At 36.6% G+C, this 18,650-nt stretch overlaps 1 protein-coding gene across 2 annotated transcripts; it reads left to right on the forward strand.

The window, feature by feature from the left end:
* The first annotated feature begins 2,400 nt into the window (after positions 1–2,400).
* Positions 2,401–18,399, forward strand: LOC131239807 (protein DETOXIFICATION 29). 2 transcript variants are annotated; one of them, XM_058237682.1, is made up of 8 exons: positions 2,408–2,965; positions 3,376–3,917; positions 15,736–15,822; positions 16,985–17,041; positions 17,164–17,402; positions 17,520–17,638; positions 17,931–18,017; positions 18,206–18,399. In XM_058237682.1, exons 1-8 carry the CDS (start codon positions 2,633–2,635, stop codon positions 18,278–18,280), a joined length of 1,539 nt encoding a protein of 512 aa, XP_058093665.1. In that variant the 5' UTR covers positions 2,408–2,632; the 3' UTR covers positions 18,281–18,399. The 2 variants fall into 2 exon arrangements, with proteins under 2 accessions (XP_058093666.1, XP_058093665.1); XM_058237683.1 differs by lacking the exon at positions 15,736–15,822 and having other exon boundaries at positions 2,401–2,965.
* Positions 18,400–18,650: the final 251 nt, after the last annotated feature.

Here is an 18,650-nt window from a genome sequence, read left to right on the forward strand (position 1 = left end):
TAAGACAGATCTAACTATCAAATGGACCACACTTAAAAAAGAAGTGGGGTATTGAATATCTACCATTGAAACCTTTTTTTGGGGTCACAGAAGTTTTGGATCAATATGAAATTTATTTTTCCTCTTCATTAAAGTCTTTGTGACCTTATAAATAAATTGGATGGAAAATAAATGTTATGGTAGGCCTTACGAATTATTTAATGGTGAAAATTATTATCTCAGCTGCTATTTGTGGTGTGGCCCAGATGATCTTTAGATATAATTAAATTTTTTTGGATAATGCTCTAAAATGATCTATAAAAATAGATGAATAGTGTAGATATAATAAATACATCACCGTGGGGACATGTAACTTTGATCACCTTTGAACCGTTCGTACAACTCAGAACTCGAGGAGCGTCAGTGATCGTCCTCGCAGGACACGTACCTACAGTGGAAACGGATTGGCTACTCCACCAGCCACCAGCCCCGTGGCTCGTGGTCGTGCTCTGTGGGCCCTACCATGATGTATTTGTTTCATCCATTCCGTTCATCCATTTGAAAGATTATTTTAGGGCTTGATCCCAAAAATTAGAGGTACATAAATATCAGGTGGTCTACACCGCTTGAAAACAATAGCGATTGGATATCCACCATTAAAATCCTCCTAACGCTCAATATACTGTTTATTTGATATCCACTCTGTTGATTAGGTCATACAGACCCATATGAAGGGAAAAAAAAAAAAATTAGCTTGATCCAAAGCTTTTATGGCCCCCCAAAATGTTTTAATGGTCGACGCTCATTCAAAACTGTTTATTGTAATGTGGTCCACTTGAGATTGGGATATACCTCATTTTTAGTATCATACTGTAAAATGATCTGTAAAAATAGATGGACAGCATGGATGAAACACATACATCATGGTGGGGGCCGCAGGGCAGCGACCATCAGGCAGTCCGTTTCCACCGACAGCAGCTATATAGTTGGTGTGTGGTCCACCAGCTAATCCGCTTCCATCCGGATTGCCTAATGCGAAGGAAAGTTCAGAGCCGTCGCTTCTCATTGGTCGACGTCATCGCCGATGACACCGACTCTCAAAGCAGGCCGACTTACTTGACCGAATAGCTTCCATAGTACACAACTAACTTTTAACATGCAGAAGTTATTTGCCCCACCATTATTTATGTGTTAGATCCACACCGTCCATCAATATTTTCAAATCATTCGGTAGCATGAGCCCAAAAAATAAGGCACCTTCAAAGCTCAGTTGGACCACACCACAGAGATCTGCTGAGATTAAACGACTATTGTTGAAACCTTCCTTAAGGTCCCCTGAGAGGTTTATTTGCCATCTAACCTCTTCATAAGTTCCACGGACCTGGCTTGATCAGATCCTTATGTGAGCCCAAAATTTTTTCAAGTGTAAGAGTTCAATCCCCACTGTTTCCTGAAGTGAGGCCCACTTGATCCTTGGATCTTCTTAGCATTTGGTCTCATGCCATAAAATGGTATGAAACATAGATGGATGGTGCAGATCGGATACATACATGACTGTGCTGGGCCCACATAAGTTTCACATTTCAACACTTTGGTTTTCTCCTCTCTGTAATGTGATGCACCACACGGCAAGCAACGTGTGAAATTCGAGTGGCCCATGATGATGTATTTTTTTAGATGTACAAAGTCCATCTAATTTTAAGATCATTGTAGAATATAAGTTTAAAAATAAAGTAGATTCAAAGCTAAGTGGACTACGCCACATGAAATATCAGGAATTAACATTATCGTTTAAAACTTACTCAGGTATAGAAGGCTTTGATGAAGCTGGAATTTGTGATCTACCTTTATATAGGTATACGCACGCTGCCTTTATGAACAGATTAGATGGCAAATAAATTTTATGGTTTGCCGTAAAAAAAAAAAAAAAAAAAATGATGGACGGTCTTCTGTAAGATAGAAATTGGGCGTCATCGGAAATGACGTGGACCAATGAGGGGACGGCGGGGGACTTTCCTTTGCTTTCAAAATAGACTATCGGCAGTTTAGATTTTTGAAATTGAATATCAACCATTGAAAATTTCTTATGTATAAAGAATTGCATCCATTCCGTAAAACACGCGATTTTCATTATGGAATCCATCATGCACGTAAGCCATTACAAGCAGGTCAGGCCAAAACTTGTGCTGACAGATAAAAACGCTGGGCGTATGCACTACCTACAATGCTTTGTAGGTTAGACTTAATCTACAACGCCATGTTCGGGGGCCAGTCTAAAATATAAATGAAATCTAATCCGTCCATCATGTGTTACTGCTCATGTTTTCCTAGGCATCCAAAAAGGCATGGTTGAGAAAAAAAAGAAGAAAAAAATTACTCGAGTTCTTTTTAACATAGTTTTACATGGTATGGACACCTGACTTTTAGATGGGCTTGAATTCATGAAATTCAGATTACGAAGAGAAAATTGGTGGCAGAAAATGATGGACGGTCGGATATTGTGAATACATCACGGCGGGCGTCATATATCGCGTTTTAAGTTAAGTTCAAGGTACAAAGGTTTGCAAAGGGTCCGGCCGGGTCCAAACAAAAGAAACTCCAGCTAGAAAAGGGGAAAAGCATCTCATTTATCGTTTCAAGAGCAAAGTTAGTGATGGAAAGCCACAAGACGGAGCCTCTTCTGTCGAGAAGAGGGGCTAAAGATGGAGAAGTAGAAATAGAAAATAGCAGCTTTCCAACTACTCTTGAATCCTTCACAAAAGAAGGAGACATAGAACACATCAAGGGAGTGAGAGATTTCTGGAGAGAGTTTTTGGTGGAATCAAAGAAGCTTTGGCACCTCGCCGGTCCTGCCATCTTCACCTCAATATGCCAATACTCCCTCGGCGCCATCACTCAGCTCTTCGCTGGCCATGTCGGGACTCTCGAGCTTGCAGCCGTCTCCATCGAGAATTCTGTCATCGCCGGCTTATCTTTTGGGATCATGGTAAATATGAAATGAAAATCAATAAGATTAATATTTCCATTTTTTCCTCTTTTTTTTTTCTTTTTTTTTTTTCTTTTTCCTTTAGAGAGAGAGAGAGAGAGAGAGAGATTTGATTTCAAAAGATACTACTGTAAACCTGTCAGTTACTATGCTGCCAATAAATGCTTTTATATGGGTCTTGAAAGGAAGTGAGGATCGAGACTTAGAATCAGATCACGCCGTCCATATGTAGGGAGGACTGTGTGACCCGGTTCCTGTCGTCCCTACCAGATACTTGATAAAATGATCTAAACCGTCCATATCAAATGCCGGCACATAGCCACCATGTGTGGCCCTCTTTTAAGAACATTAATGTTACAATTTCGTAAAAACAGACGCGCCCTCATGCTGTTTGATTTTTTGCGGAACAGTTGGGGATGGGAAGCGCACTGGAGACGCTCTGCGGACAGGCATATGGAGCGGGGCAGCTCGACATGCTCGGAGTCTATATGCAGAGGTCATGGGTCATACTCAACACTACATCTATCATCCTCAGCTTTCTCTACATCTTCGCAGCCCAGTTGTTGGAACTGATAGGGCAGGACCCACAGATCGCCAAGTCAGCAGGGACCTTCGCAGTGTGGATGATCCCACAGCTCTTCGCTTACTCCATGAACTTCCCGATTGCCAAGTTCCTGCAGGCGCAGAGCAAGATCATGGCGATGGCGATTATATCGTTAGTGGCTCTGCTACTCCACACCTTTTTCAGCTGGCTGCTGATTATGAAGTTGGGGTGGGGTCTGGTGGGTGCTGCTATCGTGCTCAACGCATCGTGGTGGTTCATCGTCGTGGCCCAGCTTGTTTACATCTTTAGCGGGACTTGTGGGAGGGCGTGGTCTGGGTTCTCCTGGAAGGCGTTCTCTAACTTGTGGGGCTTTCTGAGATTGTCCCTTGCGTCAGCCATCATGCTCTGGTAACGTCTTTTTACCTTCTCCGGTAGAGAGCCATTCAAATACTACTCTACCGATAAGGAGCTCATGCTGGCGTGGTGTATCGTGTGAGAACGCGGATTGCTTGCGACCCTTGTTGCCGGAAGTTGTGTGGGGTCCACAGATATACTGGTGACAAATCCACTCGGTCCATCGGTTTTTCAAGGCCATAATAGAATAGGAATCTAAAAAATCAGACAGATCCAAAACTCAGGTGTGCCATACTGGGAACGGAAACGTGCACCATTGAAACCTTCTCGGAGCTGATTATGTTTGTATGTCATCCAAACCGATTCATAGGATCATCACCACGCAGATAAACTGTAGGCACAAATATCGTTCTGATTCAAACTTAGTGGCCTCATAAAGTTTTCAATGTTGGGTGTTTAATCTCCTCTGTTTCTCGTGGCATCATAGCTCACGTGAGTCTTGGATCTACTCGATTTTCAGAATCTTTTCCTGTTGTGGTCAGGTAAAACTGATGAACAGAGTGGATTTGTCACGGTCATCTCTGTAGTACATGATGGCAATCGGTTTCCATTGTATTTACCAAGTGGGCCCACCTTTTACTTAGGATCTCACCACTGATGACTGCACCTACCAGCTGAATGGCCCGGATCTCATGGGAGACTAGTATTAGGGCTGTCAATGGGGTGGAAGTGGATTGACTGGTGTACCTTATACCACCGACGTGGCTGGTGTGAGTACGTGTCGTGAGAAGACGAGCGTTGACCCTCCTCGAGCTCGCCGTTGTACAATGAACGGTCTAAAGGAGATCAAGGTTATATGGACCCACAATGGTGTATTTATTATATTCACACCGTTCATTCATTTGGAGAGATCATTTTAGAGCACGAATCCGAAAATAAGTCATATACAGAGCTCAGGTGGATCACACCAGGAACACGAGCGGAACAATGATTTTATATATTAAAACATTAAAACATTCGTAGGGCCACCGTCAAGTTTATTTTGCATCCAATCTATTCATAAGGTGACACAGACATGGATGAAGAGGAAAAACAAATATCATATTGATTCAAAACTTACTCGATCTCAAAGGATTTCAAGGGTAGACACTCAATCTCTCCGTTCTCTTTGCAGTGTGGCCGACTTCATCTTTGGATCATCTCAATTTTTGCCTCAAGACTTATGATGAGCTCGTTAAATGGATAGTTGGTTTGGATATAATACATATCTTATGATGGACCTACAGAATTTGACGACGTCAATGCACCAGCAACCAGGTTAGTGTTGCGGTACACCAGCCAATCTACTGCCCAATGGGCTGGATTCGGGCTGAAGATTGGCGAGTGTGACACACACCACTGAGTTGGTTGGTGTGTTGATGTCACCAAGTTATGTGGGTCTCAATAGAAGGTATGTGTTATATTCAAACTGTCCATTCATTTGGCGAGTTTGTCTTAAGACTTGAGCTGGAAAATAAAATAGCTCCAAAGATCAAGTAGACCATACCACAAAACACAGTGAGGTATTGAACCTTGAAATCCTTTTGAGGTCATAGAAGTTTTGGATCAATATGATATTTGCTTTTACTCTTCATTCATGTCTATGTTACCTTATGAATAGACTGGATGGAAGATAAATGTTACCGTGACCCTTTAGGATGTTTCACTATGAGAATCATTGTCCTACTGATATTTGTGGTGTGGTCCACTTAAGCTTCGGATATGACTACTTTTTGGTTCTGTGCTCTAAAATGATCTTGCCAAATGGGTGAACAATGTGGAAATAATAAATAAATCATTGTGAGGCTATTTAACTTTAATCTCCTTTTAACCGTTCGAACAACCTGGAGAATGCATCAGAGCTCTTCGTACAACACATGCCCAACCAGCCAAGTTAGTGGTGTGCGGTACACCATCCAATCTGCTTTAAGTAGGGCAAAATCAATTTTTAAATCGAGGATTGGCTAGCATACCACACACCCCACAATAATATATTTATTATATCCACACCAGTCATCCATTTGGAGAGATTGTTTTAGAGCATAAACCTAAAAATGGGTTATATCCAAAGCTCAAGTGGACCACACCATGAATATCAGTGGGAACAATGATTCTCAACGTTAAAACATTCATAGAGCCTACCATAATGTTTATTTAACATCAACCATGTTTATAAGGCCACACAAAAGGAAAAACAAATATCATATTGATCCAAAACTTTCTGACCCCAAAAGAGTTTCAATGGTAGACATTCAATCCCTCATTGCATTTTGCCGTGCAATCCACTTGATCTTTGGATTTGTCAAGCCTTACAATGAGTTTTCCAAAAAGACAAACGGTTCGGACATAACACAGATCTCGCAATAAAAATCACATGACTCGGTGACATCAACACACCAGCTTGGTAGTGTGGTACACCAGCCAATCCGCTCCCCGAATGAATATGCCTGGCCCACATGTTCATAATCTAAGCATATCACGAGGCGGATTGGCTGGTATACCACACACAACCAACCTACCTGGTGTGGGTAGGTGTTTTGCGTAGGCTAGCATTACCGCCGACGCTCCTCGAGGTCCGAGTTAAACGAACGATTTAAAGGAGATCAAAGTTACATAGTCCTCACAGTTATGTATGTATCATATCTACACCGTTCATCCATTTGGCCATATCATTTTAGATATTTCTTCCAAAAATGAGTAATTTCCAACGCTCAAGATAGCCACACCATTCATAAGGCCCACTGTAACATTTACTTTCCATCCAATCCGTTCATAAGGTCAGGCAGACCTACATAAAGAGAGAAAAAACAAATATCATATTGATCCAAAATTTCTGTGGCCCCAAGAGGGCTTCAATGGTAGACGCTCAATCCTCACTGCTATTTACAATGTGATCCACTTAATTTCAATGGTAGACGTTCAATCCCCCACATGAGCTCATCAAGTGGACATACGGTTTGGATATAACTCATACCTCTTGATGAGACCCACATAAATTGATGACATCAACACGACAGCCACATCAGTGGTGTGCGGTACATCGGCCGCTTCCAGCAGCATTCACGACTCCAGGTAAGATGCGTGTGGCTGCTATCATCATTGCTAACAACAGCGCACAGTTCTTATTTTGGACGCGCCTTGGATAGCAAATGTACACACGCAATCTCCGAAGGTAGCACACAAAATTTCCACATGGATACTGTCCTTGCTTGGACTGACGCCAGAGATCAGGCCCACAAAAAAGACGTTAAATGGCCCTGTTCGTGTATGCAGGGACATTAATAAGGACGGGGGCAATAACCAATCCATTCAATGCCATCCACCGAGGTGGGTGAGATCGCTGACTGTGGGGCCCACCGTGATGTACGTGACTTATATTTCGTCCATTCGTTTTTTAAAACTCACTTTAGTGCATGAACCTAAAAAATAAAGCAGATCAAAATAGCAGGTAGACCATAATACTGAAAACAGTCGTAACTGACCATTAAGAACTTCTCATGGCGACAAAATTTTTGAATCAAGCTCATATTTGTATGGTCTCTTCATTCAGGTCTTCTTCGCCACCTTCTCAACGGGTTAGATGAAAAGTAAATATTTTAGTAGCTCTACTGAAGGATTCAATCACGACTATTTCATGTGGCATGGTCCACCTAACCTTTAGATTTATTTCATTTTTTGAATCATGCCCTAAAATAAGTCATAAAAATATATGAACAAAGTGGATGTAAGTAATATATATCACAATGAGCCCTACAGTTAGCTATCCACCAACCTAAGTGCATCTGACGATACATCATAACTGGCCTTAGATTTACTGCCAGTAGATTAGGTGAGACCGGGGCCTCACCCAAGACTGTGGGCCCTCACCGTAGGGTTATGGTGGGGCCACCTTGATGTGTGTATCATGTATCCATGCCATCCATCCGTTCCTCCGTACCGTCTTAGGGTATTATCCCAAAAATGAAGCAGATCAAATTACCAGGTAGACCATACTGTAAGAAACATTGGTGATTGACTATCATACCATTAAAAACTTCTTAGGGCACATCTTAATTTTCCATAGGGTTTACTTACCATTCGATACGTTGATAAGGTCACATAAGCCTGGATGTAGGCAAAAATCAAATATCAGATTAATCCAAAACTTTTATAGCCTATTAATAGTCAATCAACACTATTTCCTATGATATGGTTCACCTAATAATTGGGTCTGTTTCATTTTTTGGATGATGTCAAAATGATCCAGGGAAAACCGATGGATGGCTTGCATAGATACTACGTATATCAAGGTAGGGCCTTGTAAACCCACGGTATGAACCGCACCATCTTAAGTGAGGCCGGGGTCTCACCTTTGGAAGCGGATTGGCTGGTGTGCCACACACCAGCTATATATCTGGTCTATTGAGGTCAGCAAGTTCTGTGGATCCCATCATGAGGTATGTGTTATATCTAAGCCATCCATTCATTCATTTGGCGAGCTCGTCTCAGGGCTTGAGCTGAAAAATAAGATAGATCTAAAGATCAAGTGAACCACACCGAGAAAAGTAGCGGGGGATTGAATGTCTACCATTGACACCCTTACGGGGTAAAAGAAGTTTCGAATTAATATGGAATTTGTTTTTCCTCTTCATCCATGTATTTGTAAGCTTCTTAATAGATTGGATGGAAAATAAACGTCAGGGTAGCCCTATAAATTTTTTAACAGTAGAAATCACTATCCTCACTGCTATTTTTGGTGCGGTCCATGAACACTGTGGATATAAATGCAACTTTGATCTCCTTTGAACTGTTCGTACAACCTGAGGAGCGTCGGCGCTCGTCTTACCATGACATCGTATCTACACCCGCTACAGAGCTGGTGCAAGGTACACCAGCCAATCCGCTTCCCTCATCTTAGAAACGGATTGGCTACTCCCCCTGCGACGGTGCTCTGTGGACCCTACCATGATGTATGTGTTTCATTCACGCCGGCCATCTATTTTTCTAGATCATTTTATGATAATGTACCAAAAATGAGGTATATCTCAATCTCAAGTGGACCAAATGACAGGAAAAAGTGTTGAATGAATGTTGTTCATTAAAAACTTTTTGCTAGCCATGGTAGTTTTGGATCAAGTTGATCTTCTTTTCTTTTCTTTTTTTTGTTTTTCACTTCATTTGAGTTTGTATGATGTAATCAACAGATTAGATGTCAAATAAACAGTACAGTGAGCCTTAGGATGATTTTAATGGTGGATATCCAATCACTATTAATTTCCTGTGGTGTGGTTCACCTAAGTTTTATATCCCTTTAATATTTGGGATCAAGGCCTAAAATGAGTGTAAAAATGGATGAACGAAATCGATGAAACACATACGTCATGTTGAGGCCCACAGAGCACCGACCACCAGCCACCGGGCTGATGGCAGGGGTGGTAGCCAATCCGTTTCCCCTCATCCTTCGGGTCCCCGATGTGACCGAGTATCATTGGTGTGCACATTCACGTAATAAACCCGGAAAAGTTGATGGGCCTATTCTAGTCGACGTTCATTCAATACACGTTTCTTGTAATGTGGTCCACTTGAGATTGGGATATACCGCATTTTTTGTATCATAGCATAAAATGGACTAGGAAAATAGATGGACGGCATGGATGAAACACATACATCATGGTGACGCCCACATAGCACCGACCATCTGCCATTGGCTGGCGGCAGGGGGAGTAGCCAATCCGTTCCCCTCTAACAGCTTTTTGACTGGAATGAAATGACACCAGTGTTGTAACACGTAATCTACTCCCAAGACCAGAGGTAGGAAACGGATTGCGTGGTGGTGTGTTCAGTCACCTAGTTCTGTGGACCGACGATGATGTATGTGTTATATCCACACCTTTCATCCATTTTACTTCATTTTTTGTTCTTAGTCTAAAAATGAAGCAGATTGGAAGCTCAAGGAACCATGACACAAAAAAACAGTAGGGATTGAATGTCTACCATTGAGTTTTGGATCAGTTTGACATTTTTATTTTATTTTTTTTTCTCTTTCGTTCATGTCTTGGATGACAAATAAACATTATGGTGGGCCCTAAGAAGGTTTCAAAGGCGGGAGTGGTCCCACTGATTTATGTGGTGTGGTCCATTTGAGCTTTGTATCTTTGTTATTTTTGGGTTCATGATCTCACCAAATGGATGGACGATGTGAATATAACAGATACTTCTTCGTGGGCCAGAAAACTTAGTGACCTCAAAAAACCACTTAGGGCCCGTTTGGCCAGGTGGATTAGAAGGGATTGAATGGTGTTAGGGTGGATGGCATGGATTTCAAGGTAATGATGGTGTTGTCAGTGAATTGTCTTGAGATCCATGGGATTGCTATATCGAGTCTGTTTGGCACGCCAGCCCAATCCCGGGATTAAACCTTCCCATCCCTTCCAATCCCTTGAACCAAACATGTCACGGGCAAATTTGAACCGATTAGGGTGGATTGGATGAGATTTAAAGGTAATGATGGTGTTGTCAGTGGATTGTCTTAAGATCATGGGATTGATAAATCCAGATCACCCAGTCTGTTTGGCACGGCCGGCCAATCCCCGGATTTAACTTCTAATCCCTTCCAATACCATCCAATCCCTTCCAATACCATCAAATCCCTTCCAATCTGCCTGGCCAAACGGGCCCATAGCTCACCATGCAAACAAATCAAGGTTTGGGACAATACAGGCGATATAAGATGATGCCCATATACTAATTTCAAACCTTGCTTACAGTTGGTTTGATTTATTTTACTTGTATTACACATATCTCTAGTGCACACCAACCATCACATTTTTGGATTAACTCAAATTAAATTTAAGTTGTGTAAATTGTGGGACCCACATCTATACATTATTTTGTTATTTTGGCAAAATATGAGTTTGCTTCTATGATTCCAACCTCTTGCTGATTATAATTCCTCTTCTGGATTGTGATCATTGCCTAATTTTATATGGACCGTCCAAATGCCGAACAACAATTTAAAATATAGATTCTTGCGTCTTTGGGTCTCCAACCTACATGCTGGTACCCCACGCGTATAATACCTTAGGTCTGCCAATATAAAAAAAGATTTTAGGTTCTGACCAGGACAGCTACCCAAGGCATAAAAAAGTGGCCTGTCATTCTGACAACATATCACGTGAAAGATGGAGTTATAAGACTCAAACTCAACAAACCCATACAAGTTATGGCCTACTCATATGTTAATTATGTTAATTTCTAACCTTTCATGCTTTAGTAACATGCAACCCTTACAATAAGTTATTCCTACAGGAGATTAACCTTTTGCAGAAATTAACCATAAGTGGACCATATTTGTATGGCTGTATTTATACATTTGTTTTTCTTTTATGATGTGGCCCACTTGATAAATAGATGCGGATGATTTTTGTACCAAGTAATTATTATGGTGGGACTAAACTATTGAAAGTGTTGGAAGCCACATGCATTTAATAAGTTGGAAGTCATCCTCTAGTGGACTTAATGTGGACTGGTTCTCTCATGAGCAATCTAATTTATTAATAGGAATTTTATGAAATGCCTCTCACTAATTTATTAATAGGAATTTTATGAAATGCCTCTCACTTTTTTCGTGTACAGACAAACAAGATTTAAAACTTTTTGTTGGATGTTACCCACCCATATTTTTAGGAATCTTTGTATTTTTCCATTTTCATTTAAACTTAAGTCCCAGCAGTTATTTTATTTATGATGTTCATGAAAATGCTCCTCAAACGTGGTACCTTTGGACAAGTGGTCCAGTTAGTTTAGAAGTAGGTAGACTGATCTAGACTGTTAGAAGATGATGGACAGTAATCTAGACCGTTTCACACTAAGTGGTTAATGATTTAGATAATTCAAAAGTAGTTGGACAACTATATGAACCGTTCAAAAGTATATGGTCTTTGATCTGGACCATTCTAAGATGGTGGATAACATATCTAGACCATTCAAGAGTAGTTGGATAATGAGATGGACTGTTCCAATATGGTGTACAATTATCTGGATCGATCATTCCATTAGTGTACGCAAGATACAATCACTTTTTCAGTGTATGCAAGATATGATCACTTCTTCAATGTATTTTCATCATTTTTTTTTAGAAATAGGTTAACTGTTGTTACTTGAATTTTACTGACAGTGGTCAAGAAAGGGATCCTTCGAAATGTTGGTGCTGTCAACTAAATAATTTGTGGATGGTTATGTCCAACAATAGATTTCTTAAATTACTATAAGTTATGGTTGTCTTAACTGTAATTGGACACTCAGACATTTGGATCAATTGATCCAAACTATTCATTGTCGTTCAACCCATATTTTCTAGGCTACCACGCAAAATATCATTATCAATTTGACAAATATGATCCATTTGATCAATGGTATTTAATATGAATGGTTCAAATCACGTATAAAAATAGGTTCATATAACATTTTGATCCATCTCTTTGTGTGGCCTATATGAATAATTTATGATTATAAAGAATCACTATTTTAATCAATTGTAATCATCCCATCCAGGGCTTTGAGGGCTTAGAAAATAGATGGATGTAGAAAATATATGGATGTAGAAAATAGGTCCAAATTAAAAATGGATTGGTCAGTACTTTTTGTATGGTCGTATAAATTGTATCTTGAAACTTAATGGACCAATCAAATAGATCAATTGAACTGTCCATATATACTAATACAATAAGGAGCACTATGAACTATAGTGTTTTAAGAGAGGATTAAAGCAATTCTCATGTCTAATTATGTATAACAATAGGTGGCATTTTATAAAAGTCCTTTAGATGTAAGACGGATGATCAAATGCATGTTATGGTAAATTTCATAATTTAAAACTTAAAAACTCGACTCTGTTCAACATCTAGTCAAGTTAGGTTCACTCAAAAACCTTGAACAACTCTTTATTTAACTTGATGTGTTATTTAATATTAAATTAATATTATTTATAAATATTTTAGATAGTTATATATTAATAAAATATAAAAATAATTGAAGAATTAGCATGCAAGTGTTGCTTGTCTTGTTTGTTAAGAGCGTTACTCCTCTTGTTTGAGGTTGTAAATTCAAAACTATTTTTTGCTAAAAACAACTCTAAAGCGAGTGACACATTTCAAGTCGCCAAGAGTCAAGTCGATCATCTCAACAAATTGACTCTACAAGTCATGCCAACTTGAAGCTGAGTTAACTTAAAATTAAGTTTTACAATGACTCAGTTCAATATCTTTCCAAGTCAAATTGACTTAATTAAGTTTCAAGTCAAGTTATTGAGTTTTCAATTTAGAGTAAACTAAACCTACAACCTTGTTTTTCTCACCCACATATCATTTATGTAGCATATCACAGTTGTGGACATGGTGGGACATGCTACAAAGTTGCACAGAAAGCCGATTAGCTTGTTTTGCATGCCACAGCCAAAATCAATGGACGTTTAATGATTGATCCATAGGTGTTGCCTACTAAGGGTCCTTTTGGTTTTTCAATTTCCCTAATAAATCACCGTAAATAAGAAATTATTATTTTCAATGATAATTTATACACCCTTCCCCAATGTGATGGTGACAGGAGCTGTTTGAAATTATCTATCTCCAAACCCGTAGGAAAAAACTATGGGGCCACTGTGATGTATATGACTTATCCATGTCATTTATCCCTTCCGCCTCCTCATTTTAGGGCATGAGCCAAAAAATAAGGAAGATCCAAAGCTCAACTAGACCACACCATAGAAAAAAGTGGACATATAATGTCTACCGTTGAAAACTTCTCGAGGCTCCCATAAGTTTTGGATGAAGCCAATATTTGTGTTTTCCCTTTCTTCATGCATGTGTGACCCTATGAATGGATTAGATGACAAATAAAAATTAATGTGGGCTCATTGAACGAAATACCATTCAACGATGGATGTTACTTGGAGCATTGTTTCCTATGGTGGATAAGTCATATACATCATGGTGGCTAGGGCCTTCTCAGACCAATTTGCAAGGTGGAAGAATTTCATCTCTTTGCAAATGTATGCTATAATTAATAATGAGCCCTTTACAGGTATTTACCAAGAATTTTGGTTGGGGCCTACTGAACAAGTTAAGTGGCTTGACTTATGTGCAACTTTGTAGCATCCCACCATGTCCATGACTTGAAGATTCATCTTCATGCCACTTGGCAGGAAGGGGCCTATGTGCAAACAAATTACAAATGTATGTTAGTGACCCATATATCTAATCTATTTGATCCAACCACATTTTGTCAATTCATGCAAACAATGCATAATCGTGTTTAATATTTTAATACTAATTTTAGCTCGTAAAATATTTGACTTTCGTAATATAAAATCACTTATCATGATGTCAAATATAAAGTTAATAAGATATTATTATTATTATTATTATTATTATTATTATTGCTATTATTACTAGCGTGTTTATGCACGGACACATATATGTGTTTGTAAGTCTAAAGTTGAACCAAAACCACAAGTTATGGTCTACTTAGTGGATAAATAAAACCTATTAAGTGCAAGTGACATCAAACCCTATGAATAGATTGGCCCACCATGAAGATCACCTAATGAAAAAATTAGCTCTGTCTAGTAATTTGGTGGCCCGCACTATAGAAACAATAACTTACTTGTTTAATCGATTGGACTTAACAGGGATTTTAGTCATTGGCTCTCTCCGCTGCCTGCATAAGTCTAAACATGTAATTACCTTCGTGTGTGTGTGTGTGTGTGTAAAGGTATCAAGTCAACCAGTTGGACCACAAGTTATGATCCACACAGTAGATAACTTCTAACTTATTATTTGCAAGGGACATCCAAACTATTCAATAAATTGGCCCCACCACGAGGAGTACTTCATACAAAATACAATCTATCCACTCATCTAGTGGACCATACTTTTATTTTTATTGTTTATCAATGGTTATACACTGTTTGTGACTTATTTTTGTACAACATATTAGGAAGATTAGATGTGATAATCACTTAATAGGTTGGATGTTATTAACTAGGTGAATCATAAACTACAATCCAACTAGTTGGACTTGAGACCCTGTGTGTGTGTGTGTGTTAACTCATTCAATAATCAGTAGAAGATTTTTATTTAACACTTGGAATGGTACATATAGATAATTTACAAGAATATATGTATTTAATATGTGACCATTGACATAATATTTACATCATATCACGATATGTATTCAATATGTGACCATTGATAAAACGTTTGTATCATATCACCCATTTTTAATTTCTAACCTAATAAAACTCTTATGTGATCATGAGAATGCATAACCAAAATAATGTCATTAATCATGATTTTATCATAGAATGAGGAGTGATGATTCTAATTTCTAGAGTATAAACCTCATTATAACTAACTGATTTATGAGCATCGAATAGATATCTCCATTGATATCCTTTTAACCTAATTAAATTAATACATTAGCTTACATGATTAAATCGTTTATGAAATAAGTCATATCCATGTTAGTTATGTCTCATCGTATTTGACTATACTACATATAAATTACCTACCAAAGTGTATATGATTACATGCATATATTATTTATTTTAATATAATAAATTAGCATATTTACAATATTTTATATATGTAAAATGAAACATCTATATTATGCATGAAAAGTATCACAGATATAGTCGCATATCATCTAACAACTACAAAACATGAAATTCTAATGCATTTGTGAAATATTCACTGAGCATTCTAAAAAAGAAATTCATCAATGTGAAATCTCAATAATCTTTATAGCTTTAAGATGTAGTATTTTATAACTTAATTTTTTCTTTTTCATTTTTTAGCCTTGAGATGTGGTATTTTACGGCTTTAATTCTCTTTGCTGGATATCTCAAGAACCCTGAAGTCTCGGTGGATGCCTTATCAGTATGGTATGTTACTTCATATTTTAACATGATAACTGCTTTAAGAATTTTATTACATTTTTCTATAATTTTTTTTTTAAAAAAAAGAATTATAAAGTCTACAAAGCTTTCAAAAATAAAATTATGTGACAATCACCTAATTTTTCATTTAATTATAAAAATAATTATTTAATAATTTTTTGTCTTTTCAAACTTATGATGGATAATATTCACAAATAGAGTTATTAATTAGATTCATCTAACTTGTATAGAAAATTTTACAAAGAATAATCAAAAGAAATTTAAGTCGCAATATTAAAATTTATAAAATATAAGTAGCATCATATTTATGATTGTTAAGAATTTGTAAGTTTTATTATCACTTACGAAAAATATTTATGCTCTATTATCACAAGTTGATAAATAATATATGTACATAAAATTTAAGTTGATAAATAATATATGTACATAAAATTTAAGTAGAATCATATTTATTTATTTTATAGAAATAAAAATCATTCATATCAACACATAAAATATAATATAATAATTCATGCCTATAAAGATGGTTCTCTAAGTATTCTCTTAATCTAATAATAATAATCAAAGTAGTCGCTTAGTTTAAAATAAGAAATTTTCTTCATTACTAAAATTATTTTTAAACTCTAGCATGTTGTCTTTGCAAAATTCAGTTCATTAGATTTTTACAATAAAATTTTATTTTAATGTTAAAATTTTACATTGTAATAACATTATACAAATGATATAACATACACAATAAAGTATACCACATTATTATAGTAAAAGGAAAAACAACCATGACCATGCTAGTAAAAAAATTTATCTTTAAAAAAAATCAAAATGTATTCTTAGTTATAAAGTCAGAGAAAAATTCATATCATAAAGAATAATACAAATTATTATCGATAAAATAACTTTAAAATATATATGAGAAATAATTCTTAAATTCTAAAAAATTAATTCATCTTGCTATCATTCTTTCAGCATACTTAAATACATGTTAATATATTCTATTTCACATGCTTTAACTTTTTTGTGTCATTGTTTCCCATCATACTATAAGGGTGTTAAGTTATAATAAAAATTATTATCGTTCCTTGTCATTTCATAAAATATAATAAGAAAAAAAGTATTTGTATTTTGATTTTTACTGTTGGTTAATATGCAGCATGAATATATTGGGTTGGACAGTTATGGTAGCCTTTGGAGCAAATGCAGCGATAAGGTTTTTCACAAGACTAACCTTCTACACATCTTAACATAAGCTTTTATCTTTTATTTTTTTTGAATCAATAATTTGATTGAATTATTAGCATTATAATTATTATTTTTAATCTTTACTTGCAGTGTGAGGGTATCAAATGAACTAGGTGCAAACCATCCTAGGATTGCAAAGTTCTCAGTGGTGGTAGTGGTGATAACTTCATTTCTCATTGGTGTTTTACTTTCACTAATTTTAATCATCACCCGAAAGCAATACCCATCAGCATTTACAAGTAATGAAGACGTGAAAAAACTTGTTTATATGCTCACCCCGTTACTTGCATCCTCAATCATTATTAATAATGTGCAACCCGTACTTTCAGGTATGATTTGGTTATCCTATTCTACTATGTTAACTTCTTTTTATTACATCTAATATCTCATTATTTTCACAAATAATAAAACATGTTTAGCTAATAATGGTGTGAAATATATTACAGGAGTTGCTATCGGTGCAGGCTGGCAGGCAGCAGTTGCTTACATAAACATCGCATGTTATTATATATGTGGCATTCCTTTGGGTCTTATTTTGGGTTACAAGCTTGACTTAGGTGTCTCGGTAAAAACATATACTTTTCTTTATTTCAATAAATTTCTTTCAATTAAGATGATTAGAAATAAATGATGACCTTCAATAACATATCTGTTTTACAAATAAAATAATGTTTAATAAAACTTTTAATTATTATTTTAAAATCATATTTCAATTATTTATTAAAATTACAATTCGTAATCTTATAATTTGATGATGCATTGTAACTTAATGTCACTTTTTATTTATATTTGATGATCATAACTTAAATTAATACATTTTAGAAAAATGACATAATGGGATTGAATTTAAATTTCAGGGCATTTGGTATGGAATGCTTTCAGGCACATTGCTACAAACTTTGGTCCTTTTTTGGATGGTTTACAGGACAAATTGGAATACAGAGGTAATGATAATGACATAATAAATTAATAATAATTGTTTATGCTATGATAATATTTTATTAAGTATTATTTATTTTTTACTTAACCTAGACATGAACATAAATCTATATATTTCAACTATGGATTAATATTATTAATTAATTAAATTTATATTGTATTAATGAAGTTTATTTTATATGTTCCTTGGCAGGCTTCCATTGCTGGTGATAGGATAAAACTTTGGGGAGGAAATTCGAATGATGAAGAAAATGAAGCTGAAAAATAAATTATTCATGTATAATTAAGTTTTTTAATTTACTGGTATTTTTTAACCTTGATATCGTAAAACTAATGTATTTTTAATTCAATCTTAATAAGCGAAGCTATCGAATGTATTCCTTTTTTCACTACTCACGAAAGTTTAGAATCATACTATAAGCATCTCACTGGAGATAGGAGAACCTACCTTGCTTAATCTGAATTATCAATTAAAGCCGATTATTGAACCACCCAAATCTTATATATGTCAGCTCGAAAAACTCTCTTGCCCCAACAAAGGGCCATAATTTTATTTTTTATTTTTTTAAAAGGTGACTGATGGATATCTAATTCTTATCGGTCAACCAGAAGCTATCCTGCATCTGGAATGCCTCAAA

This window comes from Magnolia sinica, chromosome 3 (genome assembly GCF_029962835.1).
Source record: "Magnolia sinica isolate HGM2019 chromosome 3, MsV1, whole genome shotgun sequence".
Classification (NCBI taxonomy): domain Eukaryota; kingdom Viridiplantae; phylum Streptophyta; class Magnoliopsida; order Magnoliales; family Magnoliaceae; genus Magnolia; species Magnolia sinica.